The 25,831-nt window shown below is 44.4% G+C and overlaps 1 protein-coding gene across 1 annotated transcript in view; it reads right to left on the reverse strand.

Annotated features, from left to right (window-relative positions):
• The window catches only part of LOC119464369 (zinc finger protein 263), a 31,792-nt gene extending 6,351 nt beyond the window's left edge, over window positions 1-25,441 (reverse strand). The window contains exons 1-12 of the mRNA XM_049655214.1: window positions 25,363-25,441; window positions 18,401-18,602; window positions 15,625-15,723; window positions 14,332-14,572; window positions 12,242-12,375; window positions 11,106-11,162; window positions 10,874-10,993; window positions 8,525-8,727; window positions 6,833-7,357; window positions 4,476-4,569; window positions 3,496-3,719; window positions 1,403-1,650 (exon numbers count right to left, since the gene is read on the reverse strand). Coding sequence (XP_049511171.1) covers window positions 1,403-1,650; window positions 3,496-3,719; window positions 4,476-4,569; window positions 6,833-7,357; window positions 8,525-8,727; window positions 10,874-10,993; window positions 11,106-11,162; window positions 12,242-12,375; window positions 14,332-14,572; window positions 15,625-15,723; window positions 18,401-18,602; window positions 25,363-25,389 — 2,174 coding nt within the window. The 5' untranslated portion in view covers window positions 25,390-25,441. The remainder of the gene's footprint in view (window positions 1-1,402; window positions 1,651-3,495; window positions 3,720-4,475; window positions 4,570-6,832; window positions 7,358-8,524; window positions 8,728-10,873; window positions 10,994-11,105; window positions 11,163-12,241; window positions 12,376-14,331; window positions 14,573-15,624; window positions 15,724-18,400; window positions 18,603-25,362) is intronic.
• Between the last annotated feature and the right edge of the window lie 390 nt (window positions 25,442-25,831).

Genomic DNA, 25,831 nt, shown 5'->3' on the forward strand with positions numbered 1-25,831 from the left:
ACCTGCTTCCACACGAATCCGCTGGAGCAGTAAAGGTTGCTGTGCTTGTTATTCTATCGTGTGTTGTGTTTCTGCTTGTCCTGGTACCACCGAAGCCCGGCCGTACGGCGAGCACAAGGGAGTCGGCCGTCAAGCCTAAGCCTTACGCACAAAGGCGGCTTGAGAGAACCCGGAGACTACAAAACTGAACTGATAATGTTTTAGCTCAAACACTAATTATGGTAAAAATGCAGCAGTAACTTTCAACTTTGTAGAACTTACTGTTGATATATGCACTTTGTATATAGCCTTTCATATAAGGGTACATTGTATTTCTACAGTGTTAAGAGAATTTTTCAACGAGTGCTATGTTGCCACACTGTGCAAAATTCGTCATGGCTTTTTTATTTGCTTTGTTTTGTTTTTTTTAGCTTCATAATGACAATGAATCTAGCAATATGGTCGGATACAACTTAAGTCTGCAGTGAAGCCCCGCCCACGCCCTCATAACCACCAGCCACTGTTCCTCTGCGAGGCTGCAAATAGTTCGTACTTCAAACTTTCCCTGTTACCTAAATAAGGTGCTAAGCACAAAAATAAAATTATAAGCATGTAATTTTGTATGTTTTCACTCGTCTATTATAGTGGAACGCACAAGGACGACAAGTACAGTCGTATCAAGTACGACACCATTTTGAAAAGGTCGCATGACGACAGTTTTGTTTGCTTCTGTGATTGGCTGGCAGAGTAGCACAACCCCGCGCAGTCCGTCTGCCTTTGTTGCCAACTGCTGTTTAAGTTGTATCCTACTATAATAGCTGTATCTAGTGGCAACACATGATAGATTCCATGCTTTTATGCATTTCTGGCTACTATGGTGCATTTTGCACAGTTATGTTGTGAAACTCGTTGATTCCCATGTAACTGTATTCCCACATCTTATTTTGCATTCCGGATGAAGCACCAGCCTAAAGTTAGCGCTTTGCACAGAGCACAAATGTAACGAATGGAATAGGCAAGCAGGTTTTGTTTCCAGCATCACAGCAGCACAATGGAATGTGGTGATTGCTGCCAACCAGCCACCCACAACATTGTTGTTGTTGCCATCCTTAGCTAGCAGATATCGGCTATCATGATGACTTATTGGTTGGTAGATATCATAGCCTTATGCTATCGTGGCTTAGTCAGCTATCACACAAATAGCAAGCAAAATGTGGAAGCATGAGATCATTGGCCATAAAAACATGACGAACGATTTTCTGAGATCAGTACAAGGGTCTTGACATACATAAGTAGGAGGCTTAAGTATTAAAAAGTTGTCTAAGTCTGTGTCCCTCTTCCCCCCCTCGCTATGCCTTTTTGCACCCGTTGTTAACAAACACGAAGCTGTTCCCTTTATAGCAGCAGCAGCAGACAAACTGACCTGTAGTCACAGAGGGGACACTTGAGTGGCTTGTCGGGGTTGTGGGTGCGGGCGTGGCGCTTGAGGTGGGCCTTGCGGCTGAACTTCTTGCCACACAGGGAGCACTCGAAGAGCACCTCGGCCGGCATGTGCACCATCTTGAGGTGCATCTTGAGGATGTATGGGTCCTTGTAGCGTTTGTTGCACACCGGGCAGGTGCAGGCACCCGGCTGTGTGTGCCTTGCCATGTGGCGCCGGATGGCGTACGCCTGTCGCAGAACAAGACGAGAACCAGAGATGGTGTCATTCCGTTTTAGGATTGTACCGTTAACAGTGAGAAGTGTACTCTGTGTATTAAAGGGACAGACAACCGCTCAGAACATGAATTGAGATAACCCCGCTGATGGAAAGATCGTCTATCGTATTGGCTAGAACGGGCCCTGTTTTTCTCATTAAATGCGGATTTATATTTTTAATTCTTCATTAAAAGTCTCGAAAAATGAACTTTGGCGGCCCGCGCGGCACAAACAGGAACATACTTATGGCGTCTACCACGTGACCTTCTACTAGTGTACACGGTTCCTGGTCGTTTTATTAATATTGAAATGCAGTAACATTTTTTCTATTATAAGTTTTTCCTAACTTACAATGTGCAGATAATCCTTCGTTTGTAGTAAGCAGAAAAGTGGCGCTGCTTTCGCCTTCGTTTTCGATGAGTTGGCTTGGCTCGTCTATCGACAGAATAACGACGCCGGGGGCCAGCCAGTCATGACGTAGGCGTGTACTTGGGAAAAAACGCGGTACAACTATAAGAAAGGTTTGTACGACAATGCAAACTTATTGTACCAGTCTATTTACCTTTAAATGTGGTTGGAAAGGTAACAATGTAGGTGGTTAATATAGTCCCATCAATATAGTCCCTCCTCAGCGTTGCTGGAGGAGGGACTCTTACTTTTTTAGAGGCTGCTCAGATCGAAAAATTCTGCTTACAAAATATCCACGTGCTTTTGGAAGTAACCGCTGCAGGTGTAAACACTACCGAGGGTGAGCTTTTCATTGTGCCATAAAAACTGGGTCCATAAAAATGGTTTGTCAGTCCCTGTAAAGTATTTTTTCAAAACTATTTCATTAATTTAGAGGTAAGAGGTTCTTTACTAGAAGAGAAATTAGAAGATGAACATCAATTTCTTAAATTTCATGCCGAAACCTTTGTGCCAGTGTGATGTTAAAGATTTCAGACTTTTTTTTTTTGGTATTTCGGCCATTGTAGTGCAACAAAATTTCTTCAAACTTAAGTTCAGTCTCTGGCTCATTTAGAAGACAATGCAGCCGATACTAATCAATAAAAAAAGTTAGCTAGGCCCAAGCAGAACCGAAATTCTGTCATTTTGGCCGCTGGAACTTGTTCAATGGTGAATTGTTTCTCGTCAGTGAACAGCACTGCACGATGGCATTACCGATAGAAATGCTTGAGAAACGTATGGCACTTCTGAGGGTGGTTTGATTTTAGAAGGTTATCGAAAGCATGCGTTTTCTGAAGTGTGATCGAATTGAAGCTAAGATAACATTTCGTGATATTTCTAACCGAACCCCGACTCCATGCTGGACTCCTTTGTCAATTTCCTCAAGCTTCTCTTCATTTCCTACTTGATCCGCTGTCTGACAATTCTGACCATCGCAGGAGATGGTGCAGTACAAGCTGCTCCGCTCCTGGCTCAATGCTTGACTGTCCTGAAAGCACCAGAGTGTGAACTGGATCGTCCTGTGGGAAACACCAGTGATTTCCGTAATTGTCTTCTCGCAGGTCCCAGACCTGAAGAGCAGAACAATCTTGGCTTGGACATGTTTAAATGTTATTACCTTGAAAGTGCAAAAGTAACCAACATCATACTTTACCACTTTATCATACTTTACAAAAAAAAAAAAAGAAACAATATAAAAAGCAAGAACACAATGTTGCAATATTGTACCCAAAAACTATGACAAAAGTTACGCCTTGTAAAAATCAGGCCAAAGTACTTTTTGGCCAACTGGTGTAACTGTGGTCCTTGTCCATTAGGTAAATGAGCAAAGGAAAAGATCAACCAACACAGGGTTCCTTGGAGAGTGCTCACCTGTTCTGCAATATGGTCGCAGTAGGGGCAGACGCAGCGTGGGTGCTGCGCTCGGTAGTGCGTGACAAGAGCATCACGCGACAGGCAGGCGTGTGGGCAGCGGCGGCAGCGCACCACTGCATCCGCATGCGAACCCACTAGGTGCTCCTGCAGTTGCTGCGTGTAGCCCGCCTGGAACTCGCAGGCTGGGCACTGCAGCTGTTGTTGCTCTTCCACACTTCCACCTGCATGCATGAACGCATCATCGTGCCAACGTTCTGGACATCCCTCTTTCCGATTCTCATTTGACAGGCTATAGGCATGTGGCCATTCACTCATTCATCCATCCGTGTAATCTATACTACACAGCCATCGATTCACCTGGTCTGCCTGCTCTCAGTACAATTTCTGTATCAATTGTGAGCACGAGGCCATAGGAGCCTTGAAAAATAAAAGAAAGTAAAAAGGGAAGAGAAGTAAACTTAAAAGCCGCCAGCAATAAAATTTCACTTTGGCTAAATTGGTCATAAATGAGTAGAGCATACTCTTGAAGCAATCTTGGCAAAGCTATACGGGCAGTAATTTTGAAAATTTCTTTTAACACCCTTTAGAAATAGTACCTAAGCAGACGATGTGTGCAGCTCGTGGTTAGCAGATATGACCCAAATAAGAGATTTTCAGTGCATAAGGAGTGGTAGTTTTGCACTCACTATTCTCAAGCGCAGATTTTATAATTCGGAGTAGCAATGAGATAAAACAGGCTAACTGGTGTCATTGCCCTCGTTGCCAATGAAGTGTTTGTAGTGACACACTTGAAGGCAGCCGAAAAACTCCCGTTTTATTCCACGAGCTACCAATATATATACATTAGCAAGGACACACTTGCCAAGTGACAACTGAAACCGAAACTGCAGAAGAAATACACATGCACGACATAACAATTGGATAAAGGACAAGGAAATTATTTCACTAATCACCACTAAACGACATGGTGCACTTACCCAACTTGGGAAGCAGCAGAGTGACCAGCTTCTCAGGCACAGGAATCACTGTGGCATCCTCAGTGGTGTTCGAGGTGATGGCCTCCTCAGCAGGCTGCAGCAGGAAATGGCAACATTAAAAGAGCTCTAACATCAAATTTCTGACTTGTCATTTTTTTGTGCCGAATGAAAGTCAGAGCACTCTAAACCTAGATGAGCTACTAGCAAGCGGCAGAGCGCTCCATATAGTTTACTACATAAAAGTATTTGTTTCTACAAACCAGTTTCGATTTCCGTACTCGTCAGGGTGACTGTGTAGGCTAGTTGGTGATCCATTAACCTGAGCTTACAGCACAAAGGCAAGACTAGGACATATACAGGACAAGGACAGCACTTGTCCTGTCTAGGTCTTTTTTTTTGCGTTCGTGCTGCAAACTCACGATACTAATTGGTACACGGAAGGTTGATGTGCCATGACATCACGAGACGGTGACTTGCTCTAGTCCTGTGATTGCTGCAGCTGCCACACGCGAGTGCAGCCATAAAAAGCACACGCAGCCCCATCAAATTATTTTCTCATGAGCAACGTCGTCAGACCTAGTTTTATTGCGACACAACATCAGCAAATTTCGCTCTGTGTCATGACACCCATAATGTCGATGACGCCAGGTCTGGCATTGAGAGACCCAACTTCAGTATCAAATTAAAATGCCTTATAAGTGTTTCCTGACCTCCACACTTGCTAAGTGTGATTATTTTACATGTGTGGCAGAGTTTCTACAACTTCAAAGATACGTGTCAGTAGCACTCCTTTATGCAGCAGACATAAGCAACATATTTACAATACACTTGTTGCCGTCGAATTGGCTGGGGTAAATGCATCCAGTTTTTTACCTGCATGATGAGCGTGCCCTGTCCACGTGTTTACCAATTAAAGCAAATACAGTTGTAGTTCAATATAATGAACACGGATATGACAAATTATTGGATATAATCTACAATACAAAATGTTTCTCAACAATATCAGCATGTAACGGATACATGATTATAACATTGAATACAATGAAGGTATTTCTGTGTTGAATGCGGCTTTGTTAGATCAAGGCTCGACTGTACCCCACTGCATGTATTTCACCTTCATAACAGTGTGGCTGTCATGCGGCCTAAAATGAATGTGCTACCACTGGGTAATTAGGTTTCAGAAATATGTATCACCTGGCTGCAGCCCTTCGAGGTTCTCTAAGAAAATTCCTTGATTAAGCAATTTGGGCTCCGCAAGATGTACTCCCAAATAAACAGAGAGACCCCAGGCACTCTTTGCAGAACACTGCTTTACTCACATGAATAAACTTTGTGGGTTCTTATTGTCTCACAGGAGACCAACCACCGTGGATTCAAGCCACAGGGCCACATCAGCCGTCGACTCCAGCACCGCTGCGCGCGAGCTCAGGCCGCAAGGGGCTACCGAGCAACACATGCAATAACACAGTAATGCCCTGAAATATCGGAAACCGTTTATTGAATCCGTCGGCACCAGCACTGCATAAACACCCGCGCGGCGGGGAACCAAAGGGGCACCAGGGCGAAAATACAGAAAACGGGCACGTATAGCACGTTGCTGCGAGAGCACAGGCTCAAGCTGGGACATGCCGCTAAGAAAAGTCCCGGCGCTATGCTACTTGCTCTGGCGATAACCAATGGGTCAACTCGCGAGAGCTCGGGCAATATTCTTCGGCTTGGGATTTCGGCAAGTGCGGCTCGGCGTGGTACGACCTCGCGCGAGCACTAGGCACCACTCGTCGGCTTAGCGTCAGGAAAGGATCAGCACAAAGTACGCACTCCCCGCACGGGCAAAGGCACCGTGCACGAGCTCAAGTCCTAGTCACAAAGGTGTTGGTGGACGTGAGGAAAGCATGTACGTACTCTGCGCCGGTCCCGGAGATAAGAGAGCCACGCTCAGTAACTAGCAGACAACGCGGCCGCGTAGTGATGTCAACGCCCCACCCTCACCGCAAACCACCGCGTGTGGAGCGCCACCACTGGAACCGGTTGGGAGCGGGCGGGTATGGTGAGGGACGGCAGAACAGATGAAGCCCGCACAATGGCGCCAGCGCCTCCCTCAATCCCCACAACTTCCCCTAAGAATAAACTGAAGGGATGTGGGAAATCTGTCCATGAATTACAAGAAATTTTAGAAGAAATTTCCTGCACTTATTAGAAGCTACACAGTGGCCTCCAAACTTTGAACTCAAGTGAACAATTGGTCTTATGAAACATGTGTCGATAGTTGCGCCAAGTTTCCCCCTAGGCGGTGTTGTAGGAAATCCTATGCTGCACACCTTTTCATATACGTACAACCAAGCTGATTGGGCACCAACCTGTACCGATGTTAGTTCAACTCCTTCCGTGACTGGTCCAACAGCCTGGCCCAGCACCTGTGCCACAGCATCTTCCAGACTCTGGGCAACCACTGCAGACACATTCTGGGCGGCCGCGCTGTCTCGGGAGGCATCATCAGCAGGCGACTCTGTTGAAACTTCTGCAGGGCCATTTGACGCACTACTCGACAATTCATTGGCCAAGCCCTCTTCCGACACATCTGCCAGGCCATCCGTTGGGCCATCCGTCGGGCCATCTGTCGGGCCATCTGTCGGGCCATCCGTCGGGGAAATTACTGGACAATCCTCTGGCTTTTCGGCCTGTGGAAGAGGTGGAGGTGGAGGAGGAGGTGGTGGTGTCAGGGGCCTCTTTCGAGGCCGTCCCGGTCGACGTTTTGGTGGTGCTGGTGGTTGCGGTGGCGGCGGTGGCTGTGCCTCGTCTGAGATGGCACCTTGCAACGCCACCAGGACGGGTGACGCAGCTGCACCTTCAGCCGTCAGGCAGCCTCCCGACAGGGCCTGCTGCTGCAAGTTGCATCAGATGTTCCACAACACATTCCACATAAACGCAGGCTTCAAAGCCATCGAAAATCATTCCGCTCGTTTTATCCTATCCAGCTACTCTCGTCATTCAAGTGTAACAACCATGAAAAACAACCTCAATCTGTGACACATAATGCCAATATTGCAAAACTGCTTGTCTGTCTCCTTCACAAAAACTATCTTCATAATCTAATCTTAAAAAGTAATCTTCTTAACCCCCTTCATTTCACTTTGACCGCAGCTACAAAGTAGGCGTATCATATTGTTATATACTAATAAACTCGAGCAAACAGGAGCCATCTTCCTGTTGCTATTGCTGCCCATTGAAAGCACTACAAACTTTAAAAATTGCTGTCATGAACGCTCTTTAAAATTAAATGTGCGCATTATTCTTGTCTGATTGTGTTCTCTTGCATACTGATGTGCAATGTTACACTATTTCCTACATTTTCCCCCCTCTTTCCAAATGGTCACTGCACTAAAATTTGCACTATACGGGTGTTCACTGCACCTCTCCCTTTTGCAATGTCCACAAGGGCCCTGAAAGTATTTGAAAACAAACAAACAAACAAGCCAACAGACAGACAGACAAACAAACAGTAAGCAAACAAACAAACAAGCAGCTACCCCGTCATCTACGTGTGATGGATTTGCATCTGCAATCAATTATTTTTGGTTTATAGTGCGAAGGGATACGGACGAAGACTAGAAGCAGACAGGAAGAGCGCTACCTCTCAATTAAATCTTTATTGAAACAATCACCAATATATAAGTGATTGCAATAACCTAAGCAAAGAAACATCACATGGTCTAAAAAAACTGTAAAACAGCTAAACATATCAGAAGTGGTGACGCGATGTTTATTTGTTTGTTTGATACGTTTATCTGTTTTACTGATTTTTTAGACCTTGTGATTTTTAGAGAAGAGTAATTTTTTTAGACCATTTTTGGACATAGATTGCCTCTGTGCTTCAAACTGAGGACAGTGGCACAATAGGCGGTCAATGTTCTCCTCGCAGCCGCAGGCATCACATGCAGGACTGTCAGTCATTCCAATTACGCAGTGCTGAATAATCTTTCATGAATGCAACTCCCAACCCCAACCGACACAGAAGGGACGCTCGGTATTTCTCAAACTGTACAACTTACTGCTGCAGCTGCATTGAGGCTCGTGGCGATGTTCTGTGCCACCTGGTGCAGGTCCATGCCTGCCGGAATGCTCGCGGCTGGGATCTGCATCATGAGTGTCTGCCCATCCGCCATCTGCACCAGGAACGCTTGCATGGGGTTGCTTTGCGACGATGATGAGCCATCCCGCTTTCGCAGGCGAGGCCGTCGACGTCCACCATTTCCTGCGTAATGCCATTTGTGATGTGACGCTTCATTCAGAGAAACCCTAATTCCAACTAGTTGGTGCACTTGAAAGCACGGCGGACTTGCTAACCTTAAATTGGAAAAGTAGTGCAGTATAAGCCAATAAATGCTGAAATTGTGTATTGTTGCTCAAAATGTTAACTATTCTGTAAAAAAGATTTTAAAACTCCTATCACTAAGGATGCTGTGAACACAAGCTTTGCTCTAAAATTGCGACTAGAATTATATGCGTCGCAAATAGAAATATTCACATAACGGCAGCCGAAATTTCGGCTGCCATTATATATACTGGTTCTGTGGAATGGGTGGTGGTGCTGCAGGAACGTACAAATAACTCGGTGGGTCTGAAAAGTAAAACTAAACAAATTCGGTTGGCGACTTTATTTTGTATTCTTTTAAAATCAGTTTTGCCTTAATAAGCTGGATGCAAATAAAAAATCGTAAAATTAATGGCACCAATACGACCATGCTAACAAAACTCTATAAATCAGGCATTTTACGATAAAATTGTAAAAGTTGGCAGGTGTGGCATGGAGTGCACACTAGTGGTGCCAAGCAAGTCTTGGCCAGATTTGTTCATGATTGATCATCAGGCAAAAAAGAAATGATAATAAAAGCAAGGCAGAGAAGAACCTCACCTTGCTGGCAAAGCAAGGGATCACAGCCCCTCAATTTCAAGACTGGAGATCTACGAAAGCCTTCAGTGTGCACAATACATATAATAGTACAATCAAGAAGCATCATGACAATGAAACGAAAATGCAGGTAGATGATTAGTACTTATCATAAAGTTCAATAGCAGTGAGAAAGACAGTGCTACAGACTACAGAAGGAGAGATCGTGTGGTCATCAATATAGGCCCCTTTGGAAAACTCCATTATCACGCACTATTTACGGACTACAACGAATAAGCCACACACCACCAGGCACACTAAACACATATGCACAGCAAGGTATCAATATCAAAACCCTTAATGCTACCTCTGTAATAGAAATATTTTTATAATCACAAATGTATCTTACTATAGTGATCCATGCTTTAAATACTTTCTTTCATTGTATTTGGAACTCCAATGCAAATTATGTTTATTTTCTTTAATGCGTACCATTATTTTTACTAATGTGTAATCAATGCCGCCACAATTTGCCAACACTTTCAATTATAGACTCAATCAGAATTACAGCTCAATTATAGACAAATTCAGTCAAGCCTTAATACTATAACAAACACGGAGATATTGAATTATCAGACAGAGCAAAGTAAATCTATAATGTATCTTGCTGACATCTGCACGTAACTATATCTGATATAAAGGCATATATTTTCATGCAGGATGCAACCTTGTTGTAATGTTTCGCAAGTACATACCATATTTGTTTGAATCTAGAGCAGCCTCAATTCTAGGCCAACCACTGAAATTTGGAAGGTCAGTAAATAAAAATGGTTACGGCCAAACAGCATCCTCAAACCTAAACATGTCCCCAATTTTTGTACATTATTTTCTAAAGAAAACTATCTGCCTGCATTCGAGTAAATACGGTAACTGGAGGAGAATACTGATAACCTGGAAAAAATAATCATGAATATGTGAACTAATCATGCACAATAAAACTGTACTTGTAGAACAGAGCATTTTAGCATAATGCGATTAATGATCAGCTGTGCATCTGGCAAGACCCCTGACAGCATGCAGTGTGCTTTCCCTGGCCTCACTGCAAATTTGTCATTTTCATATGGTTGTAACTAACAGAAAATTGAGCCCCTTGGTTCCCCTGATTTGCCTTACTCAGTAAAAGATCAGTATAATGCATTGCACTGAGTAGCCAGCTATGCACACATCAAAGCAGATGTACCCATGCAATGAGCTTGTGTGGACACGCATAGCTGTAGTGCGTCAGGCCAGTGAACATAGAGTCCCTAAGTAATCTTTATCAGTGTAGTTCAACCCCTTTGCACAATCACTCCAGCATCCACTGACCAGCGCCTTCCGCCGTTCAAGCACAGGTTTCAACTGCAATTGCAATTGTGGCCCCGTGGTTATACATGCTCTATGAGCCTCGAGTTAGACGTTTTTTTATAGGTACCTGAGTGACAAATTAGTAGGACAGTTCACATGTACATACGCTTCCAAAATGGGTCCTCCTCGTGATAATTCTTGGGTGGCCGACCACGTTTCCGGGGCTCTGGCTCAGGCTCGGGCTCCTGTTCTGGCTCACTCTCGCTGCCTTCGCTCAAGTGATAATCTGCAAGAGCACAAATTTTTTTTTAAAGCATGCCTCCGCGCATCACTGCCTCGACAAGCCATGTTCATTCAGCCATGCATGCTACAACACCCGGCTAAGCAGCAGTGCTTACCCTGCATAGTACGTGCCACCTTCCGCCGCCGGCAGCTCCTACGCACAAGAGCACCATCTGCAATGACAGGACACCTGGTTTATACTTCCGTGTCATACTTCTATGTTTCTTCTAACAAGTAACTGAAGAAAATGGAAATATATATTCACTGATGCACAGTGAACACGGACCTGCTTCCCTCCAAACTTAAGTGAGCTGCTTGCATTGCTTGCATTCAACATAGTCATACATCCTCGTAAAAGTGCTTATGTATTAACTTTTAATTTAAAATGTTCGTACATAACTTAATACAGAAAAAGCTGGATGTTATACGGTGTTTTAACAGACACTCAACCAACCCGATAAATGTTGTATGAGTGGACAATTCCAGCCATAACAGGTGACGAGCGAACTGATGGCAAAGAGTGAGAAGAGTGAATAACACAAAGAAATGCATCAAGGCCAGGGGCTATCACCAATAAGAGATCAGAAGTTAGGTATCTGCAGGTAAACGAGGGTGAGTATATATATTGAGGAAGGCACTGAAAAGGGTGCACTGCGAAGTTTTATTGCCACAGGTGTTCGAAGCTGTGAAGTTCTTGTGGGAGAACGTTTCTTGGGCAGTGCCAGTAGCGAGAACACCAAAATGTTGAAATTAAACTGCAAGCGAAGCACGAAAAATGAGCACAACCAACAAAGTCAAATTTCTACCCTTCTCAAGTTGAAATTAAAAGCCACCTGCAACGACATTTCACTTTGGATATACAATGGGTAATAAATGAGGAGTAAATACTACTGAAGCAATTTTGGCAGGGCTAGTAATTGTCTAATTTCTTTATTAGTAGCCTTTAAATAGCGCTTAAGCAGACGACGTGCGAACCTGGTAGTTAGCGGCTATGATGTGAGCGCCAGCATATCGGCCCCGAGATTTTTCTACGTGCGGTGAGAAGCGGCAGGCGATACCTAATTTCAGATCTGTGACTTTGACGGTCCAAAATGGTGGCGCTTTCATTATCAAAAATGCCTACTTTTGCAAGCCTTTAGGGATGCATCCACTTGGTTTTTAAACACAAAATTTTGCACGGACGCTGTTTTGTCTGGACGCTGGAAGCCTTTTACATGGCCCAAAATTTCGCTGCAGTTGGCCAGACACCCACCTTCTGTAACAATCTCCATCATGCCCTTGTCGCCCTCTTCCTCTTCCTCCACAGCAGCAGGCTCTGTCATGGAAGCTTCATCCGCAGCAGGGGCAGCTGGTGGCTCTTCCTCAACGGGAGGAGGAACCACCTTTCTGTAACAAGGGAAGGGGGCTCAACGTCCCAAAGCAGCACAAAGATTTCGTAGTGGAGGCCTCTGGATTGATTTTGGCCACTTGGGGTTCTTTAGGGCACATCCAAAAGCATGCTAATGCAAGCAGTTTTTCATTCCATCTTCATCAGAAGGCCACTGCAGCAGGGAATCGAACCCACAAACTTGTACTCAGCAGCGCATCGCCATAGCTACCATGGCAGGTGAAATTGCCGCGCACCTTTAAGACGCCGCTTTTATTTTTTATAAAAATGAGAATAAGAGAAATATTTATCACCTTACAATGGTGACAGCTACTTCTCACATAATCATCATATATATATATATATATGATTCTATGAAAAGAAGTAGCTGTCACCATTATAAGGCATATATAAGAAGAAACATCATGGATTAAATAAATAAATAAGCAAATAAGGCCTGCATATAGTCGAAGACACACTGGAACTTAATGAAACAAAAGGTTTAGTTATCTAGGCCTACTTTAGGAGTCCTAATTATATTGTGTGAATGCAACAGCTTTGACCTGCCCTTTGCAAGTACACAACCCTCTGCTTCACCAAGCTATGGGACCCTATTTGCGAGTGTCTTAGTTTGGTGTCAGACAGTGACTAGCTGAGTTAAAAACAGCATGCCACAGGATGCAGCATCAAGGACTGCTAGAGGAATTGTGGTCCCGTGCAACTTCACGTGGGCAAGCTAGGTCACCTGTGCGAAGACGAACTAACAGCTACCAGAAGCCTCAATGTACCTGGGAGACATTTCTAGCACTTATGGGGAAAAAGAAACAGCTTACAAGGACACAGAAACGACGACCCCCCCCCCCCCCCCCCTAGGTTAGGAAGAACGCTGGTCTTCAACTGGTTTTACTGCCCTAAAAAACATACCCCAAGAAGTCATGCAGCAACATACTGAAAAACATGGCACAAGATGCGTGAAGCATATAGCTTAAAAAACTAGTCCAACTGTGTCAGCACTGCGCTGTATTCTACATGTGCGACATGTGGTCCAACTCATATGCACCATGTTTCAAGCATTTCAGTATGTTACCGCTTGACTTTTGGGCAGTAAAACTAGTAGTTGGTGAAAAGAAACAAAAACATAGTGGTCTACCTGAGAGTCATCATCATCATCAGCCTATTCATGTCCACTGCAGGACGAAAGCAGTGATCTCCACTTACCCCTGTCTTGCGCCAGATGATTCCAACTAGCGCCTGCAAATTTCCTAACTTCATCACCCCACCCGAGACTAGCACTAAGCTAAAAAAGAAATTCATCCTGATCTGAGGATCGAACCCCAGGAAGAATTCCTTTCAATTTCTTTCACCTTGCAGATTTCTGCAGAACTAGTTTGCCATGTTCAGTGGCCCTGCACCTAAAATTGTCAATTAATTCGACCTCGCTCTGCAATCTGCTGTCCTCCTGGTTAGCTCAGATGGTAGAGTGACCGCCCTGAAGAGGTATTGGTTCAGGGTTCGATTCCCAGAACCAGGTTAAATTTTTCTCCAACTGCAAAGCTTTCCGAGAAACCTTTCAGGTTTCCTTTGTAGTTTTGTGCCACGGTCAGGTGGATGATAATTTTTTCCCATTCTTGAAACTTCATCCACCTTGTGTATTTCAGCAGAACTGATTTACCGTAAAGCAAGTTGGAGATCAGTCCTGCCCTGTGGTCTGTTCTAAGGTGTTTCTCTCCTTTCCCCCCACCCAAGCGTGAGAAATATCTAAGATGTCTAAGTTGCAACAAGCCCAGGGGAGCTATTCTGTAAGAGTCCACCTGGTGGACTGTCCACTTCGGCTGTCGCTTCACAAGCGCGAAGGAGACTGGCTGGCACCTTCGCGCTCGTGAAGCAGCAGCCAGTGGCGACAGCCAAAGTGGACAGTCCACTAGGTGGACTCTTACAGAATAGCCCCCCTGCTCTCTGCATTAAATTCTATGTACCTGGGTCGCCCCCGCTTGCGTTTTGGTTCCCTGATAGGGTAGGCCAGCACCTGTCCCGTGCTGGCATCCTGCTGAAGGACGCACCGCTGGCCGTTCACCACGATCAGTGCATTCTGGCACAGCTCGATCGGACTGCTCACGTCTATCACCACCGTCTGCTGCTGCTGCTGCTGCTGCTGCTGCTGCTGCTCTTGAGCCTCTGGTTGCACGTCTGGCTCTGGCTGCTCTGAGGTTGCTTCCTCTGTGGGGGAAAAAAATCAGTGGCGATTTAGCGGTAAATGTGAGAGAAATGCCATTAGCATTACGTCACACTTCTTTGAGGTCCCAGATCCATGATTTAAACCGCATTCACCACATTGCAAAGACTTCGTTCAGGAGCTCACTTGACACACGTCCTGCCTCTTCAAGGAGCAAAGTGCAACTGGCAGTGGTTCGGAGCATATCACCGTTAGTCACAACCTCTACCAAGTGACTGGCTTGCCACACATACACTTTTTTTACAGTCTGACACTCCGAATGCTAAAGTATTAAAAACATAATAATAAATACCGCAACCTGTGCTGGTATTTCATGTGCACTTAGGTATATCGTGCACACCCAAGGAACATCACCACCGGTCCTTGGGTGTACACAAACTGACGATTTTATGTGAGTACAACTAGAATGTGTAAAGCTTCTTCGTACAATTTTCTTAGGCAACACACATGTTTCAAGGGATACTAAAGAGAAACACTAAATCAGTTTCAAGTGATAAACTTTTTGAAAAAACATTACTTTCATTGGTTTCAGTGGAAGAGGTTGATTAATGATTACTGGAAGAGGAAATGAATGTCAAACTTCCCTTTTTTTTTACTTTCAAGCTGAAACCCCAGCACCATTACATCAATGTGACATCACCAATTTCCAAGTATTTTCTCAAATTTTAGCTTTCGTGGCACAGTAAAAGTTTTCAAAACATGCTAAGTTCAGTCTTTAGCCCGTTTAGAATGCCTTGTAGTCCATCTTTACAGATATAAAATTAACTAGGCTTGAGCAGGCACTGTCGAAATTCATGATGTCAACTCCAACCCGTCTTTCATATTTTGCATCTTTTTCTGGCTTATAAATCATCTTCTCATGAATGAAGAGGCCGTCTTAGTATTATAGAAGGCAAACTTAAAAATACAGCTTGATTCAACATTTGCCTTTAGTGTCTCTTAGTTTGAACGTGAAATGGGGACCCCTTCAAAGAAATGCGCAGAGGACCAGCACCAACAGGTTGCCATTCAGATGTTAAACCACAGAGTACCGCACCTGCCACCACCGTATCAGCCTGGAGCAACGCCTTCTGCAGAACATCTTCTTCGGGTTCCTCCACGGATAGCAGGCTTGACAGGTCCAGCTCTGTAAGCTCTGCACAGCAAATGATACGCATCTTGTCTGTGTAGTCCTGCCGCAGGATGCACGTCTGCAGCTTATACATGCAGCACAAGCCACTTTCATCAACCAGATCACTTTTCCATCCACTCCCTGTGAAATTCATTGCACCTAACTCACGGATAATGCGCCCTGAGAGGCTCTTTCAACATTTTCAACTTGTGCCCTGAGAGGCTATTTCAACATTTTCAACTTGTCATGCTTTTGTGCTGAATGAAGATCCTTCGATTTTAGAAAACTTGACAAAAAATGCTGGGACGTGCTGGAGTGCCTCAAACACTTCACTATAATACTTCTTTCTATGAGCCAGTTTTGGTTCTGGTACTGAAACCAAAACTGGTTCGTAGATGTGCACAGCACACTCATTTATTGTTTTATTACAAAAAGCATTATACATAGCCTTACATGATGTCAACAAATTTTGCTCTGCATCATGACTACATGATAATGTTGTTGATGCAAAATCCAACATTTCGAGACAACAATAGTATCAAATTAAAATATTTTATGAGTATTTCCCAACATAAATGCTTGCCAAGTGTGATGATTCTATATGCAACTTTGAACATATCTATGCACCAGCACTTCTTTAAAGGCTAGCTGGTGAACAACTTCAAAACTAAGAAAACTGGATAAAACTATGAAGATGATGAAAGCTCAGACAAAAATTGAGGGTGATCAAAGGAATTCATGCGACAGCAATGCATTAGCATTAGTTTTCTCCCGTTCTGCCCCTTTTACATGTTTCGGTTTTGCACGGAATGATGGGACGAACACTGATTAAAGGCATCAGTGGCCAAACGATGTTGTCATTCTTCTTGAGACTCCACAGTACGCTTAAAATGCCTCGCTTCAGCTGCTCTTACCAAACACTCTTGACACTCCTCGTCCGTTTCAACTGCGCACTGCCTACACCTCGTCTCCGCTATCACTGCTGAACGGTGCTGCCTTTGCTAGTCTGTTTCGGCTGCACATCCTCGTTGCATACTCTCGGCATTCTTCCATCGACACTCAATTGTACAGGATCGCTCAAACAACTCAAAGAAGGCACGGCGTCTATTATTACTTTTAACTATACAGCACGCAGAACCCAAATGCAGCCACTAACACGATTATCAGAATGCACGACACGCATCCAGGGCCAAATTTCAGCGCACGCCGCCTCCTCTCCTCCATGCAAGATGGCAAGGCACTCCCCTAAGTCCGGAGCGGATGACATATGACGCACTCATCCTCCTCTCGCCTCCAGTCGCGCTGCATTTGTGCTCCCCTCCTCTTTCGCGACATCAGGTGCTTCCTTCCTTTCCACTTGCATCAGCCTCCTCTCCCCTCTCTAATGCTAACGCATTTAAAACTGCATTAGACCTTGTTATATGCAGCTTTTCTTCCCTACGTAGCTTTGCACAGTTTAATTATTTGTGTTTTGATAACACTATTTTTATCCATTGCGCACCTGAGCTTGCATAGGATCAAAGAGAAAAAGTGCTTCAAACACACTAGTGTGCGGAACAAGTTTATCAACTGCCACAGGATTCCAATGCACAAGACAATGGTGTATGGCAACCTTTAAAACAAATGACCATGTTCATAGTGGACAAAGAAGTCTGATTATTATGCGCAGCACACTGTACCTCAATACCAGAAGAGAACTGCGTTAGCGCCGCTGCTGCTGCAGTCTCCTTGAAAGAGAGATTGACAACCTGAAGGCCTGCCCGATCCACAAGCTCTACAAGCAGCACATACACTTTCCACTCACAATGGTGTCTGCATCAGCCAGGCCCTAAGAAAATTTTTTTATCAGGCACACGGTAAAGTCAACTGGTGCCCAGTGTTTTCCTGAATAAAGTTGAACTTTTTCGTAATGAAATTACATCCAACACCAAGGTTCCTTTGCTTTATCCAATATGTGTGATAATTATATACAGCCGAACCTCGTTATAACAAAATGAGATAACGAAATAATCGATATAACAAAGTAAGTGAAATTTCCCTTGAAATCCTCAAAGGGATTCCTATTCCAGTACATTCAATAATGCATATAACGAAGTAATTCTGGCTCGCCCTTCAACTTTGTTATTACGAGGTTTTACCCTATTTGTTAAACGCTGATACTGGTGAGACACATTTTAGATTTATTTGATTATATCTGATAATTTGTTATTTCGAGGTTTAACTGTACCGTGTCTGCTCCAAGATTTTCAATGTATTTCACAGTGGCCTAGTTGCCTACTCTGCTGACATAGTGATCAAAAGCACAAAAAGTTGAGCAAGTTGGTACAGATTTGTGGTCAGAACAGAAAAAGCACTGCAAAAAATAACGCAAATGCCACCCGCAATGATGTCTACATCAGCCAGGCACTACGAAACAAATTTTATCATGCAGTATGGGTTATATATTAGTACTTCAGCTGGTAAGCATTTTGCTTTCTGTGTTTTTTTTTCCCCAGTTGCATGGAGTTCGCACAGTATACACGCCGATGTGATATTATCTTTCTGTGTATTTATCTTGTGTCACTTTCATAAACTTCAGTTGTCAGGCAACATGTCTAGTCCTTTTCCCTGCTTCCCCTTCACCCTGTCTGTATTCTTTCTTGCATTGCCTTTTCCATTCCGGCGTTACGACATACAGTGAAGCAGTGTGAGGCGTACTCACGTGGCGCTGTCTCCTCTGCAGCAGCAGCGATTGCCTGTCCTTCCTCAACCACTGCCACCAGGGTGTCGCCATCAATGTGCAGCAGTGTGCCCGGGGGCAGTGTAGCCCCTTCCTCCTCTTCTACACCAGGCTGCTGTGGCTGCAAAGCCAGCAGTTCCAGTGTTGTGGGCTCCTCCATGGGCAACGTGGGCCTTGCCCACACCTGATAGTGCAAACAATCATCATGGAAGCAACCAATCAACAATCGTCAATTACTAAAGGGGGGAAAATTCTCCCTTTTCACTACATAGTTGTCACACCGTGTGTTTACACTAACTATGGGAAAAGAAGCCTGGAAATTTTTGTTCCTATTTCAGTAAATGAAAATTTAATAGTACTTCTCTTGTTTCAGCAAGGCAAAAAAATTTTTACATTCAAGAGTGTTGACATTTTGATACATTGTTATTTTGTACACTCATTATTCATGCTCTAGTTCATTAACTCTAGTGGGGTCTGTTGCACTGTTACATTTTCTTGCGTGTTGAGTGGCGTAAATATCATCATCCCTGTAATAAACCATCAGGCCGTTCTCAGCGCTATATCTTGCATCTTTTAGCCAACGCCCTTTCCGTTTCTCCACCATGTGGAACATGTTACCAGTGCAATTAAAGAGGACACAAAGCAGTAGACAGACACCAGGAATGCTGGTAACAAGAGCTGGTGAGGGTTTGCAGTGTCTGTGCCTACTACTTGTGCCCTGTTCAATTGTGCTGGTAATATATTTCACAATTTTAGCAAGCAACTAGCCTATCTAAACTTGCTAAAAAATGCTCGCTTGGCTGGAAAACAAAATGCGCTGATTGGAAATGCCTTTAATTTGGTTTTGCTCAGAGTGTATTCATAGAGATATTTTTATTTATTGTTAAAGTGCCAAGGAAAGTGTTGCTTTACAGTTTGTTTAGTTAATTTAACCTGTCACTCTCTAAATGCTGAAACACGACTTAAGGGGGGTTACGCAACCAGTATGATAAAAAAGTGTCATGTAAATGTAGCATGAAGCTATATTATCCCAAATATAACTGCTTTCAACGAGTATCATAATTATAACCACTTTGCAGGGTGTCAGACGTGTAGTGCTTGTCCTATCAGTTTGACACAAACAGTGATCATAGATGACAGGATCATTCTGCAGCAGTATAGAACAATTCCGAAGAAGACTTTAGCAACGCATGGTTGCTTCAAGTTGGAAGTCCATCAACATGGCATGGCACATGGGTGCAACGTGTGCCAGGGCTAGCTGCCACTGCATTTGTGGTGAACTGCAGTTCTGCTCTTACAGTAACAACCACTCCTGCCAATAGCAAATCGTAGCCAGCGCATGTATTGATTATGCATACATGCAAGAGGCTGTAGTCGTAATATTTGCTCAGTGAATTATATTTCTGCCACTTCATGAGGCCATGCTAGAAAATTTTGTAGCATGGCATTTCGTATTCAGAATCGCTGATAACATTTTGCCACATGGAAGGTGTTAATCCCTACTGCAGGTCATAGGTTTGGTAATCCCTATTCTGCATGAACCAAGCCCATGCTATATGCAGGCGTCTCCTAACCTAATCTAATCCGCTGCCACCCCAGAAAGCAGTTTCATTCCCTTGGAACACATTTTGTGCAATCGGTAACAACGCATTCCCACTGGTGATCACCTGAACTGTAAAGCAGGGACCATATCTTCAATTGACCATTTTAGGTTGCCATTTCATTTTATGCAACATATGATGTGATGCCTAGCAATATAAAAGGCACATTTGGTTGACAGCTGTCAAAGAACAGTTGTCTCGGGAGCCAGCATTTCGACAAGGGTACTTACTTGTCCAAATCAGGGTACAAGACAAGTCGCCTTGTCTAAACTTGGCTCCGGAGACATTTCTTGTTCGACCACTGTTTATCACTTCGTCTCCACATTCCTGTAAATCTCTGTCTTGCTTCTACTGCCCAGCCTGTAGACATAAATGCTGCATAAACGCCTGCCTGAGATTTTCTTCCTTCATGCTTGTTTCTGCTCTTTTCGAAAACTAGTGCGCAGTGAAAGTGATACCCTCATGAATGATTGGTAGGGAATGCACACCCAAAAATACCACAGTCCACCAGGCTTTTTTTGTAGGTGTGAATTAAAGACAAATGTTTTCTGAATTCCTAGCCCTTTGACCTACTGACTGAAGTTCATAAAAATGAATGCTGGCAGCCACTCTCCATTGGTTTTCATACACCTGTCACATGCACATGGGAAGGGACCAACGTTGAAGGGGCCAGGTTCGGCTAAATGAACAGTACTATGCAAAGTGAGTATAAAGGAAGGAAGGGGGGTTCAGAGGTTATTTTACAGATATATAACACCTAATCTGGCCTAGTTGGTATGACTCTATGTTGACAAAGAGAAAAAAAAAATAGATTGAAAAAAGAGTGATGTAATAGTGTGCATTAAGTTTAATCTCTATTTCCACTTCAGTGATTATTGATATTTCCTCATCATATGTAACGCTTCTTGGTCAGATTCTGCGTTGAGAACAATCAAATGTGTGGATTCCGGAGCATATTCAAAGACCTGTGTTTTTGCCATCATCTTCATCATCAGCCTATTTTTATGTCCACTGCACGACGAAGGCCTCTCCCAGCGATCTCCAATTGCCCCAGTCTTGCGCTAGTTGATTCCAACTTGCACCTGCAAATTTCCTAACTTTGTGTCGGGGAGCAAATATCACATTTGCTCAGCATGTATGGAAAAACAGTCCTGTCCCCTTATTACGTGTGTTTTCACACTGTGCTAGTTCTGTTTCCAGGAATGCCACATCAACCAGCCCAAGTTGCAACTCTCCTGAAGTTTATTTGACATAATCCGATACTACTGCACTCTTTGATCCTCCAACCATGGCTGGGACAGCAGGCTATCAACCCTCTTTTGTGGCAAGCTGGCAAACATGTTTTCTCAAAGACTGCAACCTGACCATGGGAACTTCCCTTTGAGGTTAAAGGAGAGCAGCAAAAGAACAGCTGACAGCAATTACCTCACTACTTTTCCAGTGTAGTAGCGTCATCTGCTGTTCTTTTGTCACACTTTCCCACCAATAATGAACATCAGCCAACTAGCCCATCTTCAAAGAGAGATGGCAATGAGAGGAAAGGCAGGGAGGTCAACCAGACGAGTGTCCGGTTTGCTACCCTACACTGGGGGTAAGGGAAAGGGGGAATAGAAAGAGTGAGCACTGTGTGTGCAGCGAAGCACTGCGACACCAAAGTCAAGCCCATAGCTGGTGATGTGCGTTGAAGACATCTGGGATGACCCACGGCCAGTGGTTGTTGCACGAGTAGGAGGCTTCGGGTGAGCTATGGAGCTTACTCGACACTTGCGAGCACTGGATTAAGAGCATCCAGCACTTGTACTGCACTTTGTGCTGACAGAGTACGCAAGTTGCTTAAGATTATGCAAAGGGTATTTATGAGGCACTGAAGCATTGCCTTGAACTTTTGCTGTGACCATGGGGATTTGGAACTGAGCAGTACATCACACTTCTCAGCAGCATTTCGTGTTAGTATACATGAATGTGTTCTGAAGGGCCATAGGTGCAGTCCTGTCTTGTTTGCATCAAGCTGCATTCCGGCTTGGTGCTGGCAGAGGGCACGAAAGCAGGACAAAACATCCCCTACCGCTCTGTTGCCATCAAGACAGCAGGCCCATTGCAGTAAAGATGGGATGTTTGGACACATTAGCCAGGGTGGCACGAAACACCTCACAGCGCCTGGCTTCTTGTGGTGTGACTAAAAAGGGACAAGCGTTCCTCGTAAAAGGTGGACTTGTGGGTTGCTGGCATCATCCATAACAATGTAAGCAAAGTTCCCCTAATAACGTTCCTGGCAGGCACTAACTGCTGGGTGTATGGAATAGGAGAGAGAATGCAAGTATGTACAGCATGAGCAAATTAACAAAATTGAAGTCTGGGATTTTAAATGCCAAAACCACGATTTGATTGTGAGGCACGTTGTAGTGAGGAACTCCGGAATAATTTTGACCATCTGGGGTTCTTTTAACGTGCACCCAATGCACGGTACACAGGCGTTTTTGCATTTCACCCCTATCAAAATGCGGTCACCGCGACCGGGATTCGTTCCTGCGCCCTAGAGCTTAGTAGCATAACACATTAGCCACTACAACAGTCCAGCAGTTACAGCACGAGCAGATGGAGACAGAGCAAGGAACAAGACCGGATGGTGCACTTGTTCCTTGATCTGTTTTCATCTGCTCACGCTCTAGGTACTTGCCATGTCACACCAACTAGGTCAAAGAAGCGTCTTAGCAGAGAGAAGTCAAGACATCTCCAGGAGAGTACCACTTATCTACTGAAAATCGAAACTGACACGTGGCAGTATACTGCAACACTATACAAGATACTGTGGCAGTATAATGATCTAGATTCTTTATAGTGGCCTATAGTGATCAAAGCAAAATTGATCTCTAAAGGCTCGTGATCTATTAGGGATCTAGCATCTTCTAATAGATCACTTTTGTGAGCGTTGCTTACAGTTGTCATTGACTGGCTAAGCAGAGGCGGATGTGACAAAGGAAATGGCACACACCTTGTCAGCCTTCTCCCACTGCATAGTTTGCGAGCACATTGAGAGGATGTTCGTCTGACCAGGGGGTGGGTGCATTCTGCAACTGTCCACCTAGCAGACACATCCATTTCGCCTGCTGCTGAAGTGCTTATTGGCTGGGGGCACCTTTTTTTCTTACACATACCTCAGCCCAGCCAATTAAAACATCAGCAGCAGGCAAAATGGGCATGTCCACTAGATGGACACTTAGACCCAGTAATGAGCTACACTAACTACACTTAACATGAGAGTAAAAGCCTCTCAGACAGTCAGTAGTGCACCCAGGGTTTCTGCCAGGGGGGGTTGAATTTTTGTGGTGAGTGTGTGTGTGTGTAAGGGGGAGGGGGGGGGGGGAGCAAGCACTTTGCATAATATGTAATGTCCTTGCTTTAGCCAGAGGAATCCAACAGCAAAGAATATGCCTAATAATTCTACTAATAATGACACCAAGAATGATGACATTGTTTATTTCATCAGTGTTTTACTCAAAGTAATTTAAGAGTGAATGACTAAATACAAGACATTGATAGAGGGTTTTTGTTAATCAGGAAAATTCGACCTCAAGCCACCTCCTGAATGATAATGACAATGTGAACAGAGCACTGAAGATACACGTTGGACTGGTGGGGCTGCATGCGTGGGGGAAGTACAACACCCTAACCCCCCACCCCCCGTCGATGCGCCACTGCTGACAGTAATCAACAGTGGCTGAACAAGAGATGCTGTTGCAACCAACAGTTTCAACATGAGGACGTGACTTCACCCAGACGAACAGAAGCCTTCTTGCCAACATGTTGGCAGCGAGCAACATCACCTGTATGACCACTGTGGATCACTTCCATCTCAATCTTCCTGTGAACCTCTGCATTGTTTGGATCTCCGATAGTAAATCAGTGAAAATATGCCCACCGTCATGTGTACGTATGTGCCTGTAAGTCTTTTGGAACCACCATAGATGTGCAAACTCTGCTAAATCTCTCTCAACGTTTTACCCGTTTTACTACAGGCTATAAAGCAATTTACCTAGATTGTTGTGTTCTGTGTTTTGCATAAGCTTCCAACTTACAAAAACGAACACCCATCAAAGTAACCTCCAGAAAGCTGGGCTCACATCGCAAAACAGTTTGAACGCCAGCGTGATCACTAAGAACAGGCACTGACCGATGGTAGCTACATACATTTCACCTGATGGCATGTAGTTCTTACAGAAAAGAAGCTTTGCAAATTACGCCAATGACTTTCCTTTGCACGTTCGCATAGCAAATACTCCAAAATGATAACATGAAAGGTACACGTGAACACTGCCACTTTAACACATGAACTACAGGCCAGCAAGCCATTTTGTCAACTGTCTCCCCAGTAGCATACCATTGCCAGAAACCTCACCTATCTCACAAGAAAGCAAGAAACCTCACCCGTCTCACAACATTTTCAACACTTGAAATTAGCGCGCGCTTTTACATTCTGCAGCAGTGCAACGGGAAGCTCACTGGTAGGTAAAATTGCAAATATTCGTTTCACCTGAGCGCCCACACGTGTAATACACAGAACCTCAAAACCTGCAGATTGCCTCCGCACGTGCCCTACGGCTTGGAACAAGGCACGAGCGGCGTTGACGCTGCACGGAAGGTTCCAGCCGCCGGCTACCTACCCTCGCGTCCTTGTATGAGCTCTATGAAGTAGCGCAAGGTGCGTCAGTCAGCTGTCGAATGCGACCTTGTAGTTCACAAGCTAGTTGTAGGACACAACGCTATGAGAAAACATACTCAGTCCTGTGAGAGAAGAGATCGATCTCGTCTGCTTTTACACGTTTATTGCCGGCGTCCGACGCGCACTACCGCACGACCTGTAAGCGCACACCGGCGTTTGAGAACACGCAGACAACTTTGTCCCACAAAAGTTCGCCTTCACGGGAAAGCGTGAGGTGTAAGCGACAAATGTTGTTACGGGGAGCGTTCTCTGAAGAGGAGCAACGCAGCGGTGAAACATTTCCACAATCTCGTACGCGGCGTTCAGTAGCACACCCGATACCTGCGGGCCGCAGACATCGCAATGTGCGATTCGAAGAAAATAAAGCATACACAAGAAAGGTTGATCAACACGGCAAAACACACACATGCCGGTCAATAACTGCAGCGCGGAATTAAATAGTACTCAGAAGCGTCTACTACTCGTCAAGAAACAACACAACGCAAACAAAAATGGCGCAGAACAGGACCGCGCCTCGAAATGTGATCCAGCACGCTCGGACACGGCAACCTTTCCTCCACACAACTTGTACAAAATTACAAGAAATGGCAATCGGAAATTAGAAATAGTAAAACGTAACTCACGTCTACGTTGGTAACTTCCTGGCGCATTTTAGTTGGTCCATCGTGAAATTCGCTTCGGGATAAACAATGCAAACTAGAGATATGATATAACCGTTGTTCAGTGGATAAATAAAACAAGCAACCTTGAGATATAGCCTTGAAGTAGAGTGTTAAAAGGTCAAAATATGTGTCATTTGTTTAAGTCATTTGAATGCGGTAAACAAGATGCGTTACGTCTTTAGGTAAATTGTGCAAATGTATCTTTGCTAAGTAAGTCTGACAAAAGGACTCATTCGATCAATAACATGTGCTTTTCTGCTTCTAAAAGCAGATCCACTTATTGTGGGAATCAGTGCTCACGATGCTGGCTATCTAGCCTTGTTTGGGCTCCTGCAATGTGTTACTTTATGGTGCAATACATCTGTGTACTTGAATTTCACTAATTCTGATATGAGCACGCCCGTTCCAAAGGGTCACGCCCACTGATCTC

This window comes from Dermacentor silvarum, chromosome 9 (assembly GCF_013339745.2).
Source record: "Dermacentor silvarum isolate Dsil-2018 chromosome 9, BIME_Dsil_1.4, whole genome shotgun sequence".
Lineage (NCBI taxonomy): Eukaryota > Metazoa > Arthropoda > Arachnida > Ixodida > Ixodidae > Dermacentor > Dermacentor silvarum.